The sequence below is a fragment of the Oncorhynchus masou genome, chromosome 29 (assembly GCF_036934945.1).
Source record: "Oncorhynchus masou masou isolate Uvic2021 chromosome 29, UVic_Omas_1.1, whole genome shotgun sequence".
NCBI lineage: Eukaryota > Metazoa > Chordata > Actinopteri > Salmoniformes > Salmonidae > Oncorhynchus > Oncorhynchus masou.
The window spans coordinates 89,420,254-89,448,014 of NC_088240.1; the positions used below are offsets into that span (position 1 = coordinate 89,420,254).

General features: G+C 45.1%; 1 protein-coding gene across 3 annotated transcripts; it reads left to right on the forward strand.

Annotated features, from left to right (window-relative positions):
- Window positions 1-27,360, forward strand: LOC135520948 (DENN domain-containing protein 3-like). 3 transcript variants are annotated; one of them, XM_064946821.1, is made up of 26 exons: window positions 1-337; window positions 1,676-1,830; window positions 1,940-2,228; window positions 2,428-2,543; window positions 2,697-2,824; window positions 2,897-3,002; window positions 3,259-3,378; window positions 4,444-4,662; window positions 6,541-6,656; window positions 7,106-7,261; window positions 7,571-7,667; window positions 7,757-7,860; window positions 8,974-9,158; window positions 10,551-10,710; window positions 11,020-11,384; window positions 13,818-14,077; window positions 14,407-14,577; window positions 19,776-19,905; window positions 20,227-20,337; window positions 24,227-24,366; window positions 25,138-25,295; window positions 25,710-25,843; window positions 26,041-26,159; window positions 26,471-26,608; window positions 26,956-27,182; window positions 27,271-27,360. In XM_064946821.1, exons 2-25 carry the CDS (start codon window positions 1,747-1,749, stop codon window positions 27,160-27,162), a joined length of 3,813 nt encoding a protein of 1,270 aa, XP_064802893.1. In that variant the 5' UTR covers window positions 1-337; window positions 1,676-1,746; the 3' UTR covers window positions 27,163-27,182; window positions 27,271-27,360. The 3 variants fall into 3 exon arrangements, with proteins under 3 accessions (XP_064802893.1, XP_064802894.1, XP_064802895.1); XM_064946822.1 differs by lacking the exon at window positions 27,271-27,360 and having other exon boundaries at window positions 20,230-20,337; window positions 26,956-27,164; XM_064946823.1 differs by lacking the exons at window positions 26,471-26,608; window positions 26,956-27,182; window positions 27,271-27,360 and adding an exon at window positions 26,353-26,445.
- The last annotated feature ends 401 nt before the right edge of the window (window positions 27,361-27,761 follow it).

Consider the following 27,761-nt stretch of genomic DNA (forward strand, 5'->3'; position numbering starts at 1 on the left):
TGAGTCTTCTGACATAATTTATTATAGCAGTTTTGTTAAGTTGGCAATGCAGCTTCTTAACTTCTACGACAGCAAATTAGAATGCACAAGGTTTTGAATTATTTACAAAAGTAGGAGCAACTGCATTTTTCCAGTACGCATGATTTTGTATCCTTTCTGAAAGCAGGAAGCAGCACGCTGTTAATCGCAGTCAGACAGATAACAGCATTTCATGGGAAGGTCAATTCAACTGCATTGTTTACAAAGGTGTTTTGATTGTGTCTTTCGGTGGCTACAAATTCATTCAAACGAATGTCTGATTTTGGCCCGTGATCTTGGATTACCGATGGACCAACAGGTTGGTGAAGATCATTAATTGGCATTTGAAATAAATCAGTTAAAGACTAACTTTCTGTTTTGACAATTTACATTTTTATATGTAGCTAAGCTACCTTCTATATTTTTACGGAAACGTGAATATGCTTTGACAGTGATGTATGCACAGTAGCTATTGATTGACACACAACATGGAATTTGATCATCACATGCTCTTGGCCTATAAAGGGATCTTGGCTCTTTCAGTATGGCTTGTATGGAAAGAATGCAGAGGGAATCAATGTTGCCAAGTTTTCCAGAGACACCAATTCATCAATGGAAACTAAATGCATTGTATGTCAGTCAAACAGTACTGAAAAGGCTGGGAATATGGGGAGATAAGGGGATTAAGCAGACAAAAGGAGTGTCCGATTTGAGCCTATTTCACTGTAACGCATTCATTTTAGTGCTGCTTCTAATCGTCTAGTTCAGACTACAACTGCAAAGGACTTGTGACATAAACTGCTGAAATCACATAAAACATGTCATGGTTTCAGTTCTGCAGCTATAATGACGTGATGCGTGTGTATAATATGAACGCGTGTTGCTCTCATATGCGAAGCTATGCAGGAACTGGTGACAGGTCGCTTTTCAGACCGCCCATTAGAAAGTCACACCTCTATTGTAGATGCCAAAGGGATATGAGTGCAGTTACTACGTTTTTTTAAATTACATATTTTGTTTAATCTAAAAAGGCACTTATTTTCAATACAGCAGCACTAGGCCACCCACCCACCCAATCATAAAGTGAACTGTGCCACTCCTCAATTGAGTTTTCTCAGTGACCTATTGAAGGGTATCTTCAGCACACATGAAACCAATTTGCCCAGAAATTCCCCTCAAGCAGGGAAATTCAATTAAAGGGTGTTTATCTTGTATCTCCTGAGGTGGCTGCCTTTACAGAGGAGACAAGCTACAGTTGTATTTCCTCCAACTCTGCTTTGTTGTTTGGTGAGGTGATGCCATAGTTGCTTTTGATGACCCCTTTTTAATGGTTTCTCAGAGAAGAGGACTCTCTCCAATTTGGTTTATTTTCCTAGTAGTGATCAGGTGAGCTGTGTTTCCAGCCTGCGAGCCTCTTGGCTTGTTGTTGTAAATATCTATTAAAAGGTGATATAATATAATAAGCAGGATGTCATGTGCTCTTTATCTTGTTAGCCAGCTGCTGTGATCAAGGGTATAACAACTTGCCCAAATGAACAAGCTAAGGAGTGTGACTCATGTTTCTGAAGAACAATCTCTTTCTGTCTCTGTCTCTCTCTCTCTCTCTCTCTCTCTCTCTCTCTCTCTCTCTGTCTCTGTCTCGCTTCCTCCTCCAAAGCACAAATCCCATGCTTGGATGTGATTCCACCACTGTGAGCCTGATGTCCAGAGGAGGAAGGACTGGTTCTGATGGCAGACCATCTTCCCTCAGGGCTACTGGAAGCGTGTGTTGTTGTCGGAGCCTCTGAGGATAAACTCAAGGATGTCTACCAGGTAATGCCAATCAGCAAATGTCTTTTTTAATACAGAGTTTATTCAAGAGATGAGCTGGATCGTGGATTAGAAATGTAAAATGGAGGTTAACATGGATTGTTCTGTTTAGTCTCTACAGCAGGGCAACAGCACAACAGACCTCCTTATTTTCGACCCAGAGGTCTTGCAAGTCCACGTACCTCCGTTTGTGACCAAAGAGAATGCAGATGAGTCTGGTGTACCCAGAACCCTCAGTCGAGTCCAGTGCAGACGGTCCTTCATCAAGAAGAAGGAGAGGCTAGTGGTGGCTCCTAGTGGCCCTGGAGGGGCCGGGAGCAGTGAGGGGGCCACTGTCACGGAGGATGTCAGCGTCCCCAAGGACATCGACCTCATGGCCCTGCCCCAACTCTGCTTTCCAGGTAGAGGTATATTGTGAGGCTGATAGCCAGTTAAATGGGTCATTGTTGGGATTATAAAGATGACCTGAGGTAAACACCATACCAAAATGAAGGCTGACAGACATCCCTATGTACAATGTCATTAAAACATTAGCTCAAAGACATGGCCCACTGTCTTACAATAGAGGGATGTAAATAATCCTTACTTTTCTGAAATCAGGGGGGCTTCAAGTAACAAATGAACCAAAAGAAGAGCGTTTTCACTTTCTAGTCTTCACGGATGTGTTCGGTAACCAAACCCATGGAGTGGTTGTTCAGTGTTGTAGACCATTTCAGGTGGGAGTCTTTCTTTTTTATTCTCCTGCATAAACATGTGATCATTTTCATTATAAAGCTGTGCAAAACAGTGTTAAATGTTTTCGCAATGATGCTCCTTCCTGCGAAAGACTCAATGCTCACACAGTTGATTTGTCACTTCTGTCCTCGTAGGAAGGGTCAGTGTTCTATCAGAATGGACACTGGTCGTCCACCAGGACCACTAAGCTCTACACTGCTTTTGCCATCTGTGTCATATCCAAGCATCCTTATTACAATGCTCTGAAGGACTGTCTGTCTTGGTAAGGGTCAATACGTCTTCAATACAGCCCGTATATGTGTGTTGTCGTTTCTTAAATCATTCTCTTCTGTAGTTTGCTGGTGCAGCTTAGAACATGCAGGTTGTCTGAAGAGAGGGTGAAGGAATTTGCAGCCAAACTGTCTCTAGTGCCCATTCCACCCCCTGGACAACTACATGTGGTGAGCTGCTTTATGTTATCCAAACTGCTAGGCTGCCTGAAGTGCCAGTGGTTGGTTGTATTTGAACACTACTCACTCTACATGGACTATGCATTGTTGGGGTTTGATTCTTCCTTGGTCCTTCATTTCTCCCCCCTCTCTCCATCCTACAGTCAGAATAAAAATGACAAAAAAAATAACTACTACTACCACCACCAACACCTTTTCCTTCTTGTGTACTGATATTGATGATGTGCTCACCCCTGACTGTGCCCAGGTGTTCAACCTGAGACCCCTGATGATCGTACTGCCTTCCAGAGAGGATAAGGAACACCCCGCTGTAGACCTGGATCTCCATTTGCCCTTCCTGTGCTTTAGATCCAAACAGATTTTACAGGTGAGTAGAGAGTTATGTTCAGACGGGTAACAACATTTCCTACGATGAGCCATTCAACTGAAGTGTTCGGAGTGATGTTTTGACTTCTGCCCTGCCTGGCAACAACTCTGCTTTTTCTGCTCTGCTCTACTCTTTCTACTCTACCCTTTCTGCTCTGCTCTTTCTGTTCTACTCTGCTCTACTCTTTCTACTCTGCTCTTTCTACTCTGATTTGATCTACTCTTTCTACTCTGCTCTTTCTGCTCTACTCTCCTCTTTCTGCTCTACTCTTTCTACTCTGCTCTTTATGCTCAACGTTTCTGCTCTGCTCTTTCTGCCCTACTTTGCTCTACTCTGCTCTTTCTGTTATACTCGGCTCTTTCTGCTCTACTCTGATCTACTCTATCTTCTTTCTGCTCTTTCTGTTCTCTGCTCCTCTCTTTCTGCTCCTCTCTTTCTGCTCTACTCTTTCTGCTCTACTCTTTCTGCTCTGCTCTTTCTGCTCCACTAGGCTCTTTCTACTCTGTTCTTCTCTACTCTGCTCTTTCTACTCTACTCTTAGTGCTCTACTCTTTCTGCTCTGCTCTACTCTTTCTGCTCTACCCTACTCTGCTCTGCTCTGCTCTTTCTGCTCTACTCTGCTCTTTTTGTTATGCTCTGCTCTACTCTGCAATGCTCTAATCTTTCTGCTCTACCTTTCTCTTTCTGCTCTGCTCTTTCTGTTATACTCTGCTCTACTCTTTCTGCTCTACTCTTTTCTTTCTGCTCTTCTCTTTCTACTGCTTTTTCTGCTCTATTCTGCTCTATTCTTTCTGCTCTACTCTTCTCTTTCTGCTCTACTCTTCCCTTTCTGCTCTACTCTTTCTATTCTACTCTGCTCTGATCTCCTCTACTCTTTCTGCTCTGCTCTTTGTGCTCTGCTGTTTCTGCTCTACTATGCTCTGATATACTCTACTCTTTCTACTCTGGTACTTCTTCTCTTTCTGCTCTACTCTGCTCTTTCTGCTCTACTTTACTCTGCTCTTTCTACCCTGCTCTCCTCTCCTCTGGTTCTATTGACCCCTGGCCCTGTGTTGGTTTGCCCAGATCATCACTGGTATTCTGATGGAGCAGAGGGTAGTGTTCTTCTCAGCTGACTGGGCCCGCCTCACCCTGGTGGCAGAGTGTTTCATGTTCTACATCCACCCCCTCCACTGGCAGCACCCCTACGTGCCCATCCTCTCAGCCCAGATGCTGGACTTCGTCATGGCCCCCACCGCCTTCCTCATGGGCTGCCACCTCAACCACTTTGAGGAGGTCGCTGCGGTAGGAGGCTTTGTATTAGTAGTAGTAGTTTCTTTATTGCAACCTTGGTACATCCTTTATACAGTGCCTTGCGAAAGTATTCGGCCCCCTTGAACTTTTCGACCTTTTGCCACATTTCAGGCTTCAAACATAAAGATATAAAACTGTATATTTTTGTGAAGAATCAACAACAAGTGGGACACAATCATGAAGTGGAACGGCATTTATTGGATATTTCAAACTTTTTTAACAATTAAAAAACTGAAAAATTGGGCGTGCAAAATTATTCAGCCCCTTTACTTTCAGTGCAGCAAACTCTCTCCAGAGACCTAAATGACTAATGATGATAAATACAATCCATCTGTGTGTAATCAAGTCTCTGTATAAATGCACCTGCACTGTGATAGTCTCAGAGGTCCGTTAAAAGCGCAGAGAGCATCATGAAGAACAAGGAACACACCAGGCAGGTCCGAGATACTGTTGTGAAGAAGTTTAAAGCCGGATTTGGATACAAAAAGATTTCCCAAGCTTTAAACATCCCAAGGAGCACTGTGCAAGCGATAATATTGATATGGAAGGAGTATCAGACCACTGCAAATCTACCAAGACCTGGCCGTCCCTCTAAACTTTCAGCTCATACAAGGAGAAGACTGATCAGAGATGCAGCCAAGAGGCCCATGATCACTCTGGATGAACTGCAGAGATCTACAGCTGAGGTGGGAGACTCTGTCCATAGGACAACAATCAGTCGTATATTGCACAAATCTGGCCTTTATGGAAGAGTGGCAAGAAGAAAGCCATTTCTTAAAGATATCCATAAAAAGTGTTGTTTAAAGTTTTCCACAAGCCACCTGGGAGACACACCAAACATGTGGAAGAAGGTGCTCTGGTCAGATGAAACCAAAATTGAACTTTTTGGCACAATGCAAAATGTTATGTTTGGCGTAAAAGCAACACAGCTCATCACCCTGAACACACCATCCCCACTGTCAAACATGGTGGTGGCAGCATCATGGTTTGGGCCTGCTTTTCTTCAGCAGGGACAGGGAAGATGGTTAAAATTGATGGGAAGATGGATGGAGCCAAATACAGGACCATTCTGGAAGAAAACCTGATGGAGTCTGCAAAAGACCCGAGACTGGGATGGAGATTTGTCTTCCAACAAGACAATGATCCAAAACATAAAGCAAAATCTACAATGGAATGGTTCAAAAATAAACTTATCCAGGTGTTAGAATGGCCAAGTCAAAGTCCAGATCTGAATCCAATCGAGAATCTGTGGAAAGAACTGAAAACTGCTGTTCACAAATGCTCTCCATCCAACCTCACTGAGCTCGAGCTGTTTTGCAAGGAGGAATGGGAAAAAAGTTCAGTCTCTCGATGTGCAAAACTGATAGAGACATACCCCAAGCGACTTACAGCTGTAATCGCAACAAAAGGTGGCGCTACAAAGTATTAACTTAAGGGGGCTGAATAATTTTGCACGCCCAATTTTTCCGTTTTTGATTTGTTAAAAAAGTTTGAAATATCCAATAAATGTCGTTCCACTTCATGATTGTGTCCCACTTGTTGTTGATTCTTCACAAAAAAATACAGTTTTATATCTTTATGTTTGAAGCCTGAAATGTGGCAAAAGGTCGCAAAGTTCAAGGGGGCCGACTACTTTCGCAAGGCACTGTATAACCATGTTTTTGTCTTTGTGTAATTTGATGTCGGACATCAATATGATTTTCATGATGCCGTTGTGTCAAGTGTCCAACTGTCCATAAACAGTGTTTAGACCTACTTCTTGGTTGTACTGTCTTGTTCCGTTTCCAAACAGTTGAAATGTCATAGCAGTTGGAGAAAGAAAAGCTTTGACTTTTGAATGTTTTTGGAACTCTCTATTCTCTGTGACAGGAAACAGACGACCTGATCTTGATTAATATTGATGATGGAACAGTGTCTTCTTCCTGCTCAGAGACTGTCGACCTACCAGATGTCCCCTTCATTTCGTCAGAGTGTTTTACCAAGCGGTAGGACCCCCCCCCCCCAAATCGCATCCTATTCCCTATATAGTACCCTACTAAGGAATAATGTACTACTTATGGGCACTGTTAAAAAGTAGTGCACTATATAGGGAATAGGGTCCCATTTCAGAATCAAATCAAATTGTATTCGTCACATAAACAAGAACTGTTGACTAACAGTGAAATGCTTACTTGCGGGCCCTTCCCAACAATGCAGAGAGAAACATGTAGAACAGAAGAACAACAGGAGGAATACATAGACAATGCAGACTATGTGCTCTGTTCTGTGCTGAAGCCCCCTACAACTGAAATGACACATCCATTGTCTCAATTACACCGAATGAGGTTATTGTGAGGTAGAATATCACATCAGTTATCACTCACAGTCATGCTTATATAACATTGTTTTTGTGGCAGTGAGTGAACAACAGTTTTCTTTTCCTGCTGCTCTACAGGAGGAAGGGCCTCCAGCTACAACATGATCTAGAGGTGTGTCACCAAGGGGCCGGCTCAGACGTTAATGAGATGCGCATGCTGAGGAGACAATGGCAGCAGAACCTGAACTGGGAAATACAGAATGTTACCTTGGAGCTCATTGTCAACATGTTCAGGTCAGTCATGCTGTTCAGACTCTCTTTATGAGGTGCAGGGCTTAAAGTATGACATCATCATACACATCGGGTAGACTTCCAGTTTACAGACATCAACAAGTGAATTCAAATCTGTCAATACTGCTCTCCCTTGAGTAATGCTCACACTGGAAAGAGCCAATAGTGGCATATGTGAGATTATGTTGGTGTTGTATCTGTAAGGAGGAAGTCAACCCGGTGACGTGTAGGAAGATGTTCTATTTCCTGGTCTTTAAAGGCACTAATGTAGCCCGTGTATTAATGGTCTGCTGCATTTCTGCCTTTCATCAGGGATGTCAGTGGTCACCTGAACTATGAACACCGAGTGTTTAACAGTGAAGAGTTCCTGAAGACCAGAGAGCAAGCTGACCTTCCCTTTTACAGAAAGGTACATGTTGAAGTAGCCTCTCAGATCACGATCACTATAAAGAGTACGGTTGATTCCTACACTCAATTTATACATGTGTATCCGTATAGGTCTTGGAGACACACATCTTTCATTCATTCCTGAAGGACCGCCTCAATAGGAAGATGGATGCTTTCACACGCATGGAGGTCAACACTCGCTCAGAGACACAGAAGTAAGCTCTCACTTACAATATCCCCTTCCTGCGTATCCCTTCCCCTACCCTCCAACTCACTTTTCTCCCTGATGGTACAGTGATGGTTAGAACAAAGCCTGAGTTATGGCACCGCTGGTAACCTGCCTGGACATGTTATGGAGTTCAGTCCAATTATTAATTTATAGAACACACCGCTGCAAACCTGCTTTGTTAACATCAAAGGAAGAGTTTCTCCACAAGTCTGATCCAGTTATCCAGTCTGTTGGATGTTGTATTGTTGTTGAATATTTGAATGTACAGCAGAGGCATTTTTCTCAAACCTCTCTTCAAGAACCACCATCCATTTACAGTGTTTTGAGAGCTTTGATGATTAGTTGACCGGTTAGCCTTGACGGTTAGTTGACCGGTTAGCCTTGATGGTTAGTTGACCGGCTAGCCTTGACGGTTAGTTGACCGGCTAGCCTTGACGGGTAGTTGACCGGCTAGCCTTGACGGGTAGTTGACCGGCTAGCCTTGACGGGTAGTTGACCGGCTAGCCTTGACAGGTAGTTGACCGGCTAGCCTTGACGGGTAGTTGACCAGTTAGTGCTGGAATAGATCAAATAAGTGAAAGAGACTGGCTAGGGATACTGGAGGAGTGATTTGGGAAATGATTGAATTCTATTACATAGTACCCCACTGCAAACATGCTACATATATGTCTGGGGGAGACTCAGTGAGAGGTTTAAGGTCTTGTATGGTGTTCTGGGTCTTGTTTGTTATTCTGGGTCTTGTTTGGTACTCAGTCCTGTATGTATATTAGGGTATTGTATGGTATTCAGTTCTGTGTGGTATTCTGGGTCTTGTTTGGTACTCAGTCCTGTATGTATATTAGGGTATTGTATGGTTTTCAGTCCTGTATGGTATTCTGGGTCTTGTTTGGTACTCAGTCCTGTATGTATATTAGGGTATTGTATGGTATTCAGTCCTGTATGTATATTAGGGGCTTGTATGTTTTACAGTCCTGTATGGTATTTAGGGTATTGTATTGTACACAGTCCTGTATGGTATTTAGGGTATTGTATTGTAAACAGTCCTGTATGGTATTTAGGCTATTGTATACAGTCCTGTTTTATATGTGTCTCATGTCAGAATGAAGGCGATGACAGACAACCCCAGGAGGCCCACCATGCAGGAAATGGCCAGGAAGTATAGCAGCAACCCAGAGATCCGTCTGAACAAGAGGCTGGGGATGAGCCTCCCCAACCTGGGAGAGGAGCGCCATCTCAACCTCCTCAGACAAACCTCCCTCAAGAAGACCATTATCTCTGAAAGTGGTGAGTACACTCTTAGAAAACATGGTTCCAAAAGGGTTCTTTGGTTGTGTCCGTAGTGTAACCCTTTTTTGTTCTAGGTAGAACACTTTTTTGGGTTCCATATATAAATCTCTGTTGAAAGGGTTCTACATGGAACCCACAAGGGTTCTACCTGGAACCAGAAAGTTTTTTTCAAGGGGTTCTCCTACCCTTTTAGGTACTAGAAATTTTCCCCAAATTCCCAGGTTTTCCAGAAATCCCAGTTGGAAGATTAGTGGAATTAGGACGGAGGAAGCATGAAATCCTCCAACCAGGTTTTCTAGAAATCCCAGTTGGAAGATTAGTGGAATTAGGACGGAGGAAGCATGAAATCCTCCAACCAGGTTTTCTAGAAATCCCAGTTGGAAGATTAGTGGAATTAGGACGGAGGAAGCATGAAATCCTCCAACCAGGTTTTCTAGAAATCCCAGTTGGAAGATTAGTGGAATTAGGACGGAGGAAGCATGAAATCCTCCAACCAGGTTTTCTAGAAATCCCAGTTGGAAGATTAGTGGAATTAGGACGGAGGAAGCATGAAATCCTCCAACCAGGTTTTCTAGAAATCCCAGTTGGAAGATTAGTGGAATTAGGACGGAGGAAGCATGAAATCCTCCAACCAGGTTTTCAGAAATCCCAGTTGGAAGATTAGTGGAATTAGGACGGAGGAAGCATGAAATCCTCCAACCAGGATTTCTGGAAATCCAGATTTTGCAAAACCCCTGCAGTGGGAGGACTAATAATAGCTACCCACTGATTAACACACATACTGGGATGTTTAACGTTACACGGTTACATTAACATTACTCCGTAACATTATGCACTGACTCTTTACTTGAAATATCTATTGGACTACTCTACATAACACTGTCATAACGGATGTCATAACAAGTCATGTCTGTTGTCAGCTAATGAAAAGTGACTTTACACTGTTATAACACAACTATTTAGTGTTACGTGGCTCTTATGACAGATGGTTAAAGTAAAGGGTAGGTCATTAAGCCTAGACTTCTGTGAACAAGAAGATTCATCTTAAAAGGAATTTTCACAAATGTTCAACTTCATGTTCATCCTCAACGTCAACATATTTTAAAATGGCGTCTTTCTATGTTCAGTAGTAAAACATATAGAGGTAAATAAGTGTTTCCAATGACATCGTTGTGCATCATGTGATTTTAACCAATTATGAGGAGACATTACCTACTAATTGCCTCCTAATTGGTTGATAATGTCATTGGAAACACATCTTCCTCACTTATTTTACTACAGATCATAGAAACACGCCATTTTCACATATGTTGAGGTGGTGCTGGAGATGATTCATATAAAGTAGACCCTTTTTGTTTGCAGTGTCTCTCTTTGTCTTTTTCTACACAGCCTTCAAGATCCCGCCCAAGCCTGTGAAGATCTTCAAGCTGCCAGAATTTCCTCCTCCCATGGTGCACCACCATGTCCAGAAGTACTATGGAGAGTTGATCATACTACTGGGGAAGGCCATCTCCTGTGTTCCTCCTGAGAACTCCACCCTCCTGGCCAGGTACTTCGTTTACAACATAGGGATGATTCATTTTATTAAGTCACGCTTTAAACACACTACATCTAAAAAAATAAAATAAAAAAAAGCTTTATTGGGTATTTGAAAAGTCCTCATAAAGTGACTGGACCACCAAGTTTATAAAGGCAATGCTCCTGCTGATAGCAACGAGAGGCACCTGGTGGGCGAGACAGAGAGAGGGCACGTTAGTGTGTGTCCAATCAGTCACAATACGCACTACATACATACGTCACAAATCATTTCTAAGTGAAGTCCTACTACTCTCCATACAACCCTTTCCCTATTTCCAAGGTACTTCTACCTGCGCGGCTTCATGAACACGCTGTGTTCCAAGCGTCTTGACGCCCTCAGTGACTTCCAGAACCTCTACAAGACGGACATCGAGATCTTCCCCACCGACCTGGTAAAGGCGCTAGTGGACTCGCTGCAGAAGGACGAGTTCTCCCAGGTGGACCGGCGGCCAGAGCTCAAGCGGCTCATCTTCAAGGTGAAGACAGACAACGAGATGGTGCTGGTCCAAGCTGACGACCATGTGAAGAAGTTCCAGCTCCCTAAGACCCACATGCTGCAGGAGGACTTTGTGAAGTGCATCCAGGAGTCTGGGATTGTGAAAGACGTCGCCACCATCCATAGGCTGTTTGAGGCCCTCACTGTGGGTAAGTTGAGACTTACCATCCATAGACTGTTTGAGGCCCTCACTGTGGGTAAGTTGAGACTTACCATCCATAGGCTGTTTGAGGCCCTCACTGTGGGTAAGTTGAGACTTACCATCCATAGGCTGTTTGAGGCCCTCACTGTGGGTAAGTTGAGACTTACCATCCATAGGCTGTTTGAGGCCCTCACTGTGGGTAAGTTGAGACTTACCATCCATAGGCTGTTTGAGGCCCTCACTGTGGGTAAGTTGAGACTTACCATCCATAGGCTGTTTGAGGCCCTCACTGTGGGTAAGTTGAGACTTACCATCCATAGGCTGTTTGAGGCCCTCACTGTGGGTAAGTTGAGACTTACCATCCATAGGCTGTTTGAGGCCCTCACTGTGGGTAAGTTGAGACTTACCATCCATAGACTGTTTGAGGCCCTCACTGTGGGTAAGTTGAGACTTACCATCCATAGGCTGTTTGAGGCCCTCACTGTGGGTAAGTTGAGACTTACCATCCATAGGCTGTTTGAGGCCCTCACTGTGGGTAAGTTGAGACTTACCATCCATAGACTGTTTGAGGCCCTCACTGTGGGTAAGTTGAGACTTACCATCCATAGACTGTTTGAGGCCCTCACTGTGGGTAAGTTGAGACTTACCATCCATAGGCTGTTTGAGGCCCTCACTGTGGGTAAGTTGAGACTTACCATCCATAGGCTGTTTGAGGCCCTCACTGTGGGTAAGTTGAGACTTACCATCCATAGACTGTTTGAGGCCCTCACTGTGGGTAAGTTGAGACTTACCATCCATAGGCTGTTTGAGGCCCTCACTGTGGGTAAGTTGAGACTTACCATCCATAGGCTGTTTGAGGCCCTCACTGTGGGTAAGTTGAGACTTACCATCCATAGACTGTTTGAGGCCCTCACTGTGGGTAAGTTGAGACTTACCATCCATAGACTGTTTGAGGCCCTCACTGTGGGTAAGTTGAGACTTACCTTCCATAGGCTGTTTGAGGCCCTCACTGTGGGTAAGTTGAGACTTACCATCCATAGGCTGTTTGAGGCCCTCACTGTGGGTAAGTTGAGACTTACCATCCATAGACTGTTTGAGGCCCTCACTGTGGGTAAGTTGAGACTTACCATCCATAGACTGTTTGAGGCCCTCACTGTGGGTAAGTTGAGACTTACCATCCATAGACTGTTTGAGGCCCTCACTGTGGGTAAGTTGAGACTTACCATCCATAGACTGTTTGAGGCCCTCACTGTGGGTAAGTTGAGACTTACCATCCATAGACTGTTTGAGGCCCTCACTGTGGGTAAGTTGAGACTTACCATCCATAGACTGTTTGAGGCCCTCACTGTGGGTAAGTTGAGAGTTACCATCCATAGGCTGTTTGAGGCCCTCACTGTGGGTAAGTTGAGACTTACCATCCATAGACTGTTTGAGGCCCTCACTGTGGGTAAGTTGAGACTTACCATCCATAGGCTGTTTGAGGCCCTCACTGTGGGTAAGTTGAGACTTACCATCCATACACTGTTTGAGGCCCTCACTGTGGGTAAGTTGAGACTTACCATCCATAGACTGTTTGAGGCCCTCATTGTGGGTAAGTTGAGACTTACCTTCCATAGGCTGTTTGAGGCTCTTACTGTGGGTGAGTTAGAGGTCAGGCCTCTCGTTGACAGGACATGCATGAGCAGTACAGTATGGTTGTACTATAGCAATAAGATCACCCATGATAGTAAACGAGCGATTGATCTGTCAATACAGTTTGAAATACAGTACCACTCTGCCTAGGAACACGGTGTGTATCATCTGATTGTCCTTACTTTATTAATAGGATCTTGTAAGAGTGACTTTGGATTCAGTGACTTTGGGTTTGAATTCTGCCATGAGGAGTCCCTCCAAATCAGTATTTTACATTGACTCCTCATTGGATGGTGAGCGAGACTGTCCAGTTTGTCTGCAGCATCCCATCGTATGATTGGTCAGCGGGACTCATGTGGCATCTCTTTTAATTTTTCTCTCTATCTTCATCTCTGCTTGGTTTTAATGTTCATTCCATGACATCATACATGAGATGGATGGCTGTTGTTTCATGGGGCGTCTTCAGCTATGGAAGATGTATAAATGTGCTCTTTGCTTTGACAAAATACAGGGTTCCTGTTTACAATGGATGCTGTTTGAAGTAGCTTGTTTCTATTGGCTTGAATGACATGCATAAACATGAAAGTAAAATGATGGAATGCATTTGCATGGTTTTAATGTGCGTTTGATGAGCATGTTCTCTACAGGCTGCTGAGACTTGTCATGCCTTGTTTACATTTACACCACCACTTTTACAACAAATGGCTCCTTGAAGACTTCTTCTAAGAGAAGGTTACCTCTGTTTCCAGGGCAACCGAAGCAGATTGACCCTGAGGTGTTCCGTGTGTTCTACACCTTCTGTTTCCAGGGCAACAGAAGCAGATTGACCCAGAGGTGTTCCGTGTGTTCTACACCTTCTGGAAGGAGACGGAGGTGGAGGCCCAGGATGTTCACCTGCCAGCTGAGGTCATGGAGCACCTGGACAACAACGAGTGTGTCTACAAGCTGTCCTGCTCCGTCAAAACCAACCAGGGAGTGGGTAAGATCGCCATGACACAGAAGAGGCTCTTCCTGCTCACTGACGGGAGGCCTGGATTTATCGAGATCACCAAGTTCAGAGACATAAAGGTGTGGTTACTCTATGTTTAGGCACTAGTCGTAGTACTGTTCAGGGATGAGTTCTCTAAAAGCTTTGTAGTCTTAAAATAATCTTTGACAAGTATAGGTAATGGATGAAAGATGATCTTAGTGCTATGAAGCTTTTGGAAACTCACTCTGTAATGAATAATATGGAAGGGTACATTGGTATGACTACAGTGTATTGCCTTCAATGTTTGGCTTTGTACAAATGAAAATCTGCCATGATGACACCTGATAATCCTCTCCTCATATTTCAGTTGAATGCATTCAGTTGTCCAACTGACTAGACATCCCCTTTTCCCTCTCGTCTCTGTCAGGAGGTGAAAATCTCCTTTGCTCCTTTCCTGCTGCTGAGGATCCCGTCTCTGAAGATCAAGTGCAGTCTGAGGAAGGAGGTGTTTGAGGCCAACCTGAAGTCTGCGTGTGACCTGTGGAATCTCATGGTCAGAGAGATGTGGGCTGGGAGGACGATGGCAGACGACCACAAGGTAGGTTATACGCTGGGTCTCAAAGACTGGTGCTACATTCAATAGGGTATAATGTAGTTGAATTCATTAAACTAACCCCTTCAGCTTGAAATCCCCCAACCCGCACCATGGAATTGCTAGCTTTTCGGTGGCGCAGCAAAGCTGTTAAGCAGTGCAGTGTCTTCTGTTAAACACTTTGTGGAACATGTGGGTAGAAATATTAGCATAGTCCAGTTCACCCTCCTGAATGCGTTCTGTGGTTGTTCATAGTCTTGAAAAACATGTCACATTCTTTTATTACCGTATTATGAAGAAAGTATAAGATCGGTTGGCTCCTAAAGGGACATTAATCTTACAGTACAGGCTTGTCCCACCCCTCTGGCCTGATGCTTTCCTCCAGGCTTCCTACAGGGACATTAATCTTACAGTACAGGCTTGTCCCACCCCTCTGGCCTGATGCTTTCCTCCAGGCTTCCTACAGGGATATTAATCTTACAGTACAGGCTTGTCCCACCCCTCTGGCCTGATGCTTTCCTCCAGGCTTCCTACAGGGATATTAATCTTACAGTACAGGCTTGTCCAACCCCTCTGGCCTGATGCTTTCCTCCAGGCTTCCTACAGGGATATTAATCTTACAGTACAGGCTTGTCCCACCCCTCTGGCCTGATGCTTTCCTCCAGGCTTCCTACAGGGATATTAATCTTACAGTACAGGCTTGTCCCACCCCTCTGGCCTGATGCTTTCCTCCAGGCTTCCTACAGGGATATTAATCTTACAGTACAGGCTTGTCCCACCCCTCTGGCCTGATGCTTTCCTCCAGGCTTCCTACAGGGATATTAATCTTACAGTACAGGCTTGTCCCACCCCTCTGGCCTGATGCTTTCCTCCAGGCTTCCTACAGGGATATTAATCTTACAGTACAGGCTTGTCCCACCCCTCCGGCCTGATGCTTTCCTCCAGGCTTCCTACAGGGATATTAATCTTACAGTACAGGCTTGTCCCACCCTCTGGCCTGATGCTTTCCTCCAGGCTTCCTACAGGGATATTAATCTTACAGTACAGGCTTGTCCCACCCCTCTGGCCTGATGCTTTCCTCCAGGCTTCCTACAGGGATATTAATCTTACAGTACAGGCTTGTCCCACCCCTCTGGCCTGATGCTTTCCTCCAGGCTTCCTACAGGGATATAATCTTACAGTACAGGCTTGTCCCACCCTCCGGCCTGATGCTTTCCTCCAGGCTTCCTACAGGGATATTAATCTTACAGTACAGGCTTGTCCCACCCCTCTGGCCTGATGCTTTCCTCCAGGCTTCCTACAGGGATATTAATCTTACAGTACAGGCTTGTCCCACCCCTCTGGACTGATGGTTTCCTCCAGGCTTCCTTCAGGGATATTAATCTTACAGTACAGGCTTGTCCCACCCCTCTGGCCTGATGCTTTCCTCCAGGCTTCCTACAGGGATATTAATCTTACAGTACAGGCTTGTCCCACCCCTCTGGCCTGATGCTTTCCTCCAGGCTTCCTTCAGGGATATTAATCTTACAGTACAGGCTTGTCCCACCCCTCTGGCCTGATGCTTTCCTCCAGGCTTCCTACAGGGATATTAATCTTACAGTACAGGCTTGTCCCACCCCTCTGGCCTGATGCTTTCCTCCAGGCTTCATACAGGGATATTAATCTTACAGTACAGGCTTGTCCCACCCCTCTGGCCTGATGCTTTCCTCCAGGCTTCATACAGGGATATTAATCTTACAGTACAGGCTTGTCCCACCCCTCTGGCCTGATGCTTTCCTCCAGGCTTCATACAGGGATATTAATCTTACAGTACAGGCTTGTCCCACCCCTCTGGCCTGATGCTTTCCTTCAGGCTTCCTACAGGGATATTAATCTTACAGTACAGGCTTGTCCCACCCCTCTGGCCTGATGCTTTCCTCCAGGCTTCCTACAGGGATATTAATCTTACAGTACAGGCTTGTCCCACCCCTCTGGACTGATGGTTTCCTCCAGGCTTCCTTCAGGGATATTAATCTTACAGTACAGGCTTGTCCCACCCCTCTGGCCTGATGCTTTCCTCCAGGCTTCCTACAGGGATATTAATCTTACAGTACAGGCTTGTCCCACCCCTCTGGCCTGATGCTTTCCTCCAGGCTTCCTTCAGGGATATTAATCTTACAGTACAGGCTTGTCCCACCCCTCTGGCCTGATGCTTTCCTCCAGGCTTCCTACAGGGATATTAATCTTACAGTACAGGCTTGTCCCACCCCTCTGGCCTGATGCTTTCCTCCAGGCTTCATACAGGGATATTAATCTTACAGTACAGGCTTGTCCCACCCCTCTGGCCTGATGCTTTCCTCCAGGCTTCATACAGGGATATTAATCTTACAGTACAGGCTTGTCCCACCCCTCTGGCCTGATGCTTTCCTCCAGGCTTCATACAGGGATATTAATCTTACAGTACAGGCTTGTCCCACCCCTCTGGCCTGATGGTTTCCTCCAGGCTTCCTTCAGGGATATTAATCTTACAGTACAGGCTTGTCCCACCCCTCTGGCCTGATGGTTTCCCCCAGGCTTCCTTCAGGGACATTAATCTTACAGTACAGGCTTGTCCCACCCCTCTGGCCTGATGGTTTCCTCCAGGCTTCCTTCAGGGACATTAATCTTACAGTACAGGCTTGTCCCACCCCTCTGGCCTGATGGTTTCCTCCAGGCTTCCTTCAGGGATATTAATCTTACAGTACAGGCTTGTCCCACCCCTCTGGCCTGATGGTTTCCTTCAGGCTTCCTACAGGGATATGAATACATGTATTTATTTAACCTTTATTTAACTAGGTAAGTCAGTTAAGAACGAATTCTTATTTAAATGACGGACAACCGGGGAACAGTGGGTTAACTGCCTTGTTCAGGGGCAGAACGACAGTTTTACCTTGTAAGCTCGGGGATTCGATTCAGCAACCTTTCGGTTACTGGCCCAATGCTCTAACCGCTAGGCTACCTGCTGCCCCACGCTGGAGTACAGGCTTGTCCCACCCCTCTGGCCTGATGCTTTCCTCCAGGCTTCCTACAGGGATATTAATCTTACAGTACAGGCTTGTCCCACCCCTCTGGCCTGATGCTTTCCTCCAGGCTTCATACAGGGATATTAATCTTACAGTACAGGCTTGTCCCACCCCCCAGGCTTCCTACAGGGATATTAATCTTACAGTACAGGCTTGTCCCACCCCCCAGGCTTCATACAGGGATATTAATCTTACAGTACAGGCTTGTCCCACCCCTCTGGCCTGATGCTTTCCTCCAGGCTTCCTACAGGGATATTAATCTTACAGTACAGGCTTGTCCCACCCCTCTGGCCTGATGGTTTCCTCCAGGCTTCCTTCAGGGATATTAATCTTACAGTACAGGCTTGTCCCACCCCTCTGGCCTGATGGTTTCCCCAGGCTTCCTTCAGGGACATTAATCTTACAGTACAGGCTTGTCCCACCCCTCTGGCCTGATGGTTTCCTCCAGGCTTCCTTCAGGGACATTAATCTTACAGTACAGGCTTGTCCCACCCCTCTGGCCTGATGGTTTCCTCCAGGCTTCCTTCAGGGATATTAATCTTACAGTACAGGCTTGTCCCACCCCTCTGGCCTGATGGTTTCCTTCAGGCTTCCTACAGGGATATGAATACATGTATTTATTTAACCTTTATTTAACTAGGTAAGTCAGTTAAGAACGAATTCTTATTTAAATGACGGACAACCGGGGAACAGTGGGTTAACTGCCTTGTTCAGGGGCAGAACGACAGTTTTACCTTGTAAGCTCGGGATTCGATTCAGCAACCTTTCGGTTACTGGCCCAATGCTCTAACCGCTAGGCTACCTGCTGCCCCACGCTGGAGTACAGGCTTGTCCCACCCCTCTGGCCTGATGCTTTCCTCCAGGCTTCCTACAGGGATATTAATCTTACAGTACAGGCTTGTCCCACCCCTCTGGCCTGATGCTTTCCTCCAGGCTTCATACAGGGATATTAATCTTACAGTACAGGCTTGTCCCACCCCCCAGGCTTCCTACAGGGATATTAATCTTACAGTACAGGCTTGTCCCACCCCCCAGGCTTCATACAGGGATATTAATCTTACAGTACAGGCTTGTCCCACCCCTCTGGCCTGATGCTTTCCTCCAGGCTTCCTACAGGGATATTAATCTTACAGCACAGGCTTGTCCCACCCCTCTGGCCTGATGCTTTCCTCCAGGCTTCATACAGGGATATTAATCTTACAGTACAGGCTTGTCCCACCCCTCTGTTCTGATGCTTTCCTCCAAGCTTCCTACAGGGATATTAATCTTACAGTACAGGCTTGTCCCACCCCTCTGGCCTGATGCTTTCCTCCAGGCTTCATACAGGGATATTAATCTTACAGTACAGGCTTGTCCCACCCCTCTGGCCTGATGCTTTCCTCCAGGCTTCCTACAGGGATATTAATCTTACAGTACAGGCTTGTCCCACCCCTCTGGCCTGATGCTTTCCTCCAGGCTTCCTACAGGGATATTAATCTTACAGTACAGGCTTGTCCCACCCCTCTGGCCTGATGCTTTCCTCCAGGCTTCCTACAGGGATATTAATCTTACAGTACAGGCTTGTCCCTCCCCTCTGGCCTGATGCTTTCCTCCAGGCTTCCTACAGGGATATTAATCTTACAGTACAGGCTTGTCCCACCCCTCTGGCCTGATGCTTTCCTCCAGGCTTCCTACAGGGATATTAATCTTACAGTACAGGCTTGTCCCACCCCTCTGGCCTGATGCTTTCCTCCAGGCTTCCTACAGGGATATTAATCTTACAGTACAGGCTTGTCCCACCCCTCTGCTCTGCTGAAAAGTATTATGTTTTGTCCTTATTATATTATCCGAATGTGATCTCCCAAACTTAATGTGATCTCCCAAACTTAATGTGATCTCCCACGCTGTTTAATTGGCTGTACTCATTGTACATTGTAATGTGTAGTAGGTTGTGTGTCTATATTTGTAAGACTATGTCTCTCTTATAGGATCCTCAGTACAGGCAGTGTGTGTATAAGTTGTCATGTTCCCTTTAAGGATCCTCAGTACAGGCAGTGTGTGTATAAGTTGTTATGTTCCCTTTAAGGATCCTCAGTACAGGCAGTGTGTGTATAAGTTGTCATGTTCCCTTTAAGGATCCTCAGTACAGGCAGTGTGTGTATAAGTTGTCATGTTCCCTTTAAGGATCCTCAGTACATGCAGCAGGCTTTGACTAACGTCTTGCTCATGGATGCTGTGGTTGGCTGCCTTCAGACCCAGAAGGCCATATTTGCCGCCTCTAAACTGGCATACTTTGACAGAGTGAAACATGAAGGTATGCATTATGGTCCAGATGCACTTTCGATTTGTTTCTTTGCATATAAATCATCTGTAAGCTTTACTATTTGTAAGTTTAATGGTGGGGTTCCGGACTAAAACACAAACTCAATGGAGAATCATTGAACATGTATTTAGTCCAGGAGTTTCCAGGAAACCACCCCTTGGAGTTCAAGGATCAAGTATACAACTAAATCAACATCGGATGTGCCTCCGAAGAACAATAGTGTGTGAAATTCATTGTGATTTTCTGTAATCAGGAAAGTGATTCCTATTCTGATATGTCATTTTTTCTGCTTTCTGTTTTGTTGTCTGTAAGCAGTTCCTGTGGTGGTTCCAAAGACAACATTGGAGACGTTGAAACACAAGATCAATCCATCACTAGACCTCCCAGCCCCACAGACTGTACATGTCTTACTCTACACACCAGGTGAGGGGAAACAGACAGCTGACTTTCTATTACTCTACACACCAGGTGAGGGGAAACAGACAGCTGACTTTCTATTACTCTACACACCAGGTGAGGGGAAACAGACAGCTGACTTTCTATTACTCTACACACCAGGTGAGGGGAAACAGACAGCTGACTTTCTATTACTCTACACACCAGGTGAGGGGAAACAGACAGCTGACTTTCTATTACTCTACACACCAGGTGAGGGGAAACAGACCACTGACGTTCTATTACTCTACACACCAGGTGAGGGGAAACAGACCACTGACGTTCTATTACTCTACACACCAGGTGAGGGGAAACAGACAGCTGACTTTCTATTACTCTACACACCAGGTGAGGGGAAACAGACAGCTGACTTTCTATTACTCTACACACCAGGTGAGGGGAAACAGACAGCTGACTTTCTATTACTCTACACACCAGGTGAGGGGAAACAGACAGCTGACTTTCTATTACTCTACACACCAGGTGAGGGGAAACAGACAGCTGACTTTCTATTACTCTACACACCAGGTGAGGGGAAACAGACAGCTGACTTTCTATTACTCTACACACCAGGTGAGGGGAAACAGACAGCTGACTTTCTATTACTCTACACACCAGGTGAGGGGAAACAGACAGCTGACTCTCTATTACTCTACACACCAGGTGAGGGGAAACAGACAGCTGACTTTCTATTACTCTACACACCAGGTGAGGGGAAACAGACCACTGACTCTCTATTACTCTACACACCAGGTGAGGGGAAACAGACAGCTGACTTTCTATTACTCTACACACCAGGTGAGGGGAAACAGACAGCTGACTTTCTATTACTCTACACACCAGGTGAGGGGAAACAGACCACTGACTCTCTATTACTCTACACACCAGGTGAGGGGAAACAGACAGCTGACTTTATATTACTCTACACACCAGGTGAGGGGAAACAGACCGCTGACTTTCTATTACTCTACACACCAGGTGAGGGGAAACAGACCGCTGACGTTCTATTACTCTACACACCAGGTGAGGGGAAACAGACAGCTGACTTTCTATTACTCTACACACCAGGTGAGGGGAAACAGACAGCTGACTTTCTATTACTCTACACACCAGGTGAGGGGAAACAGACAGCTGACTTTCTATTACTCTACACACCAGGTGAGGGGAAACAGACAAAGTCAGCTATCATAGTTTGTCTGTTATTTTCACTCTGATGTATCTGCTTGTAAGATAGAAGCTGTTTACATGCCAGTTAAGTTCATGTCCTAACATGTCCTGTATGGTGCATGTCCTGTATGGTGCATGTCCTAACATGTCCTGTATGGTGCATGTCCTAACATGTCCTGTATGGTGCATGTCCTAACATGTCCTGTATGGTGCATGTCCTGTATGGTGCATGTCCTGTATGGTGCATGTCCTGTATGGTGCATGTCCTGTGTGGTGCATGTCCTGTATGGTGCATGTCCTGTATGGTGCATGTCCTAACATGTCCTGTATGGTGCATGTCCTGTATGGTGCATGTCCTAACATGTCCTGTATGGTGCATGTCCTGTATGGTGCATGTCCTGTATGGTGCATGTCCTAACATGTCCTGTATGGTGCATGTCCTAACATGTCCTGTATGGTGCATGTCCTAACATGTCCTGTATGGTGCATGTCCTAACACATCTGAGTGGAAACCAGAGGAGCTTTGAAGCCGTAATAGTTGACTGCAAATACACACTAGTGGAAAGCACCCGACAGGCCTAATTGTTTGTCTACTCTCAGCTGTTTATGTAGATGACTACATGTATTGTCAAAGTTTGTCTCATTTCTTCACACTTGTCAGGTGTGGTAACTTATGAACTTGTACTGTACAGTGTGAGTCAACAAAACTTAATATATCACTGACCGGCTCAACATTTGAAATATGTTTTACATTGGTTAAAAGTAGAGGCTCAGAGCTACAAAATGGTAAATCATTCACTGCATTTTTGAAGAACAATGGGAAAGTAATTCTGCAAGTTGATAAACTTGTAAACTCACTTTTGAGAAAAGGGCATTTTGAATGTTTTGGAGAGTTCTCCTTTGTCTACACCCATTCAGCATTGTTCACACACTCTTAAGCCAGCACCACCCATCTATTTAAAGATTCACATGTGAGGTCATGTGCTAAACAGTGAGTAGTGTAGTAAAGATTAAAAGTGGTAGTAGCCAACAATATGGAAGAATTCCAGGTAAACAGAAAGAGTCCAGATAAAAAATACTTTATAAATATTAGATGGCGATTACCCAGACACACTTGTCTAAATTGATGGGCCATGTGAAAGAAATGTTATAACCCCCAGCCACGTCCAGTGGTGGAAAAGGTATTATGGTCATACTTGAGTAAATGTAATGATACCTTAATAGAAAATGACAGAAGTAAAAGTCACCCAGTAAAATAAGTAAAAGTAAAAGTCTAAAAGTATTTGGTTTAAAAAAATACTTAAGTATCAAAAGTAAATGGAATAAAATGTACTTCAGTAGGTAAAATAAATGATTCATACAAATTCCTTCTAGTGAACCAGACGACCTAATTGTTTTATTTTTATTGACAGATAGCCAGGGGCACACTCCAACACTCCAAGACATCATTTACAGATAGCCAGGGGCACACTCCAACACTCCAGGACATCATTTACAGATAGCCAGTGGCACACTCCAACACTCCAAGACATCATTTACAGATAGCCAGGGGCACACTCCAACACTCCAGGACATCATTTACAGATAGCCAGTGGCACACTCCAAGACATCATTTACAGATAGCCAGGGGCACACTCCAACACTCCAAGACATCATTTACAGATAGCCAGGGGCACACTCCAACACTCCAAGACATCATTTACAGATAGCCAGGGGCACACTCCAACACTCCAAGACATCATTTACAGATAGCCAGGGGCACACTCCAACACTCCAAGACATCATTTACAGATAGCCAGGGGCACACTCCAACACTCCAAGACATCATTTACAGATAGCCAGGGGCACACTCCAACACTCCAAGACATCATTTACAGATAGCCAGGGGCACACTCCAACACTCCAGGACATCATTTACAGATAGCCAGTGGCACACTCCAAGACATCATTTACAGATAGCCAGGGGCACACTCCAACACTCCAAGACATCATTTACAGATAGCCAGGGGCACACTCCAACACTCCAGGACATCATTTACAGATAGCCAGTGGCACACTCCAAGACATCATTTACAGATAGCCAGGGGCACACTCCAACACTCCAAGACATCATTTACAGATAGCCAGGGGCACACTCCAACACTCCAAGACATCATTTACAGATAGCCAGGGGCACACTCCAACACTCCAAGACATCATCTACAGATAGCCAGGGGCACACTCCAACACTCCAAGACATCATTTACAGATAGCCAGGGGCACACTCCAACACTCCAAGACATCATTTACAATCAAAGCATGTGTTTAGTGAGTCCATCAGATCAGAGGCAGTAGGGATGACCAGGGATGTTCACTTGATAAGTGTGTGAATGGGACCATTTTCCTAACAAAATGTAACGAATACTTTTGGGTGTCCAGGGAAATGTATTGAGTAAAAGGTACATTATTTTCTTTCTGTAGTGAAGTAAAAGTTGCCAAAAAAAGAATTGTATGATCTCCAAGGCAGTGAAAAATCCACATATTCTGTTGTAATGCAGAACTCCAGTATATACCGTATACATATCATCTATATGCCTGTGGGAGTATCCATCGACTGGCTGACCCATGGTTTGTGTATTTAACTTTTAGTGTATTTGATTTTGATGTAGACATTCACAGATAAAAGCTGAATTGCTGTGACTGACTACAGTCTCTCTCTCTGTTTATCCAGGCCAGTTGAGTTACTCGGAGGCAGACGGAGATGGGAACCCCAAGTTGTGGTGTGCCCTCAGTGGTGGGAGGGTGGTTGTGTTTGATGCAGCCAGCTGGTCCATGCAGCAGAACTGTGTTCAAGTGGGATCCTCCCAACTGGTATGATGTCTGCAAGCAGACACACCATTTCCCCTGCAGTCTCCCTGGACTATCACTTGAGCCTTCCTACTAGGCTCTGTTCCAATAGTCACATTAGTGTAGCAGAACACTTAGAGAGAAGCATTGGATTTGGCCATACATTATAAGGGTTATATGTGAGTGGATATTGGAACAGTCCTTTGTTTCTGTGAAATTGCTTACAGATATCCTTTGAAAAGAAATTGTTATATTGAATTAAGTACAGTGATCTCTTTCTCTCGCTCTCTGTTTCACTTGTTCTCTCTCCCTCTCCATCTCTTTCTCTCTCTCGCTCTCTAGCTCTCTTTCACTTGTTCGCTCTCTCTCTAGCTCTCTTTCACTTGTTCTCTCTCTCTATCTAGTTCTGTTTCACCCGTTCTTTCTCTCTCCCCCCTCTAGTTCTGTTTCACTTGTTTTCTCACTCCTGTTCTCTCTCTCTCTCCCCCCTCTAGTTCTGTTTCACTTGTTTTCTCCCTCTCCATCTCTCGCTCCCTCTCTCTCTTTTTCTTCTGTTGATAGTGTTTCCTCCTTTCTGTGGTCTCATGAGGCATGAACAGGAGTGCCTGCCATTCACATAACAGTGGATTAAACCTGGATATGTATGCGTCCAAAATAGCACCCTATTCCCTATATAGTGCACTTCTTTTGACGAGAGTTCTATGGGTCTTGGCCAAAAGTAGTGCACTATATAGGGAATAGGTGCCATTTGGGACGCATTTATGTGCTGAATACGTGGCTTTATTATGTGCACAGAACTGCATGCTGGGATTGGACCAGGATCAAGTATGGATTGGCTCCCAGGATTCCATCATTTACATAATTGACACTCGCAGCATGTCCTGCAATAAGCAGCTGACAGAGCACAGGCATGAGGTTATGGACTTTGCCCTGGAGGAGAGTGACAAGATGAGGTAAAATGTTACACATATAGTACCGTATGTCTGTGTCCCACAGTGCACCCTATTCCCTATATACTGTAGGGCACTCTTTCATGCTACAGTCACTTCACCCACACAAACTGTTAACCCATGTGTGATGTTCAGGATTCTATGTTGAAGGAAGGATAATGTGTTAGAACTGCCTGTTCAAATGACCAATGCACCTATTGCAGAAAGTAGTTCTTCGAACTGTCCCACCCCAGTATCATAGTGCAAGAATCTTAGAACCTGGTAGTGTTTTTGATGTCTAATTTCCAACCAGCAGATGGCAGCAGTGTACTTAAACTACTTATTTACTTTGCCCTCAGTGAATCATCAGTAGTTTGACCACCATCAGGCTTCTACATGGTGCTTGTTTTAGTCCAACTGTCCCTCTCCTCCCCCCAGACAGACATACTCCTGTAGTGCCGATGGAACAGTCATTCTGTGGGACCTCTCAACGCTAAAAGTGAAAAAGCAGTTTCAACTGACCTGTGATAGGCTTATGTCCATTCAGCTCTTTAATGGAACACTGTGGTGCTGTAAGTTAACTCACTCAGTCATAGTTATACTCTAACTGTATATTATTCTATTTTTTTTTTAATATACTCCTATGTATTATATACCCTGCCAATGATCAATTAACAAAGTGTGTCAATTGACCACAAGATAACATGCTAACAACAGCAAGCATCTAGACAGAAACCTTTGGTTTGTTCCCATCTGTTATGTTGACCAGGTGCCAGAGACAGCATCGTTGAACTGAGGAAGAACGGAACCCCACATCGTAAGATGACACTTCCTGAGGATCTACGGAGCATGCCCACTGAGCTCAGCAGCCTCGTCCTCTTCTTAGAGGTAGTAGGCCCATGTTCCCTTCATCTTGGAGAGTTCACTGAACCAAGATCTTTATCTCATACTAGGCCTCCAAGTGGCCTCAATAGTCAAGCCAGACACTATGTACTTTTGCAGCCTTCCAACAGTCAGTTTGCTTGTCAATGAGAGTGTCATGAGCTGATGGCTAAACCAGTCCACTGTGTGTTTCTTTCAGAGGGGCCAGTTGTGGACGAGCTGTTCTGATTCTGACGAGCTCTCCAACAGTCAGTTTGCTTGTCAATGAGAGTGTCATGAGCTGATGGCTAAACCAGTCCACTGTGTGTTTCTTTCAGAGGGGCCAGTTGTGGACGAGCTGTTCTGATTCTGACGAGCTCTGTCTCTGGCACTGTAGAGACCTGACCAAGCCTTTCCTGAGGGTGCGGCTACAGAACTGTACAGGGGTCAACTGTATGATCAAGGTTAAGAATCAGGTGAGAAAATAATGGTCTCAGTTGGATGTTCACACCTGCTGTTCTTTGCGTGTTTTGCTGGTAACACTTTAATGGAAGGGTACCAACATAATAACCTCTTTAACACGTGACTATTAACACATACGAAACACATTCATAAGATTCTGGCCACAACAGTCTTTCTCAGGTGGTGCAATTTCTACAAAAGCTTGGAAAGTAGCAGTTAAAATAGTACCGTACTTAGAAATGATACCATACATTCCACCCTACCATCATTATTTTATCTCTCATAGTAATGATCAATGTCACAGTACAACTGCAAATCCTCAACAAGCTTCTATCCATTGTTTGTCCCCTCCCTCGTCCAGATCTGGGTTGGCTGCAGTGGGCCGAGCCCTGACCAGTGCAGGATGAGTGGGAAGATCTACATAGTGGACACAGAGAGCCACAGTGTAGAGAAGGAGCTGATGGCCCACACAGACAGTGTCCAGGCACTGTGCTCTGCAGAGGGCCGCTATGTACTCAGTGGCTCCGCCTGCCAGGATGGCAAAATCGCCATTTGGAAGGTTGAGTAGAGGACGAGTAGCCTGGTCCAGTATCTGTTTGTGTGGTTTTGACAACTCTTTTAAGTAATAAAATGTTTGGCACAACAATGACAGGAGTTTCCTAAACAGCAGAAATAGATGTGGGACCAGGTTAGAGGAAGAGCCCTGCAGACCCTGAGGAGTCCTACAGGTCTGAAGAGGCTATATCCACCTCAAACTCAACTCTGGACCTGGGAGCCAGTTGCACTGCTTTGTTCATTGTTCCCCTCTAATCAGGGACTGATTTAGACCTGGGACTCCAGGTGGGTGATTCCCCTCTAATCAGGGACTGATTTAGACCTGGGACTCCAGGTGGGTGATTCCCCTCTAATCAGGGACTGATTTAGACCTGGGACACCAGGTGGGTGATTCCCCTCTAATCAGGGACTGATTTAGACCTGGGACTCCAGGTGGGTGATTCCCCTCTAATCAGGGACTGATTTAGACCTGGGACTCCAGGTGGGTGATTCCTCTCTAATCAGTGACTGATTTAGACCTGGGACTCCAGGTGGGTGATTCCCCTCTAATCAGGGACTGATTTAGACCTGGGACACCAGGTGGGTGATTCCCCTCTAATCAGGGACTGATTT

What these genes read in the sequence shown, in the direction of transcription:
- LOC135520948 (XM_064946821.1), top strand. Translation starts at nt 1,747, where the DNA reads ATGGCAGACCATCTTCCCTCAGGGCTACTGGAAGCGTGTGTTGTTGTC. An exon ending in ACCTTCCCTTTTACAGAAAG is followed by an intron (nt 7,668 to 7,756) that starts GTACATGTTGAA and finishes GTATCCGTATAG; the next exon opens with GTCTTGGAGACACACATCTT. An exon ending in TGATCAAGGTTAAGAATCAG is followed by an intron (nt 26,609 to 26,955) that starts GTGAGAAAATAA and finishes TCCCTCGTCCAG; the next exon opens with ATCTGGGTTGGCTGCAGTGG.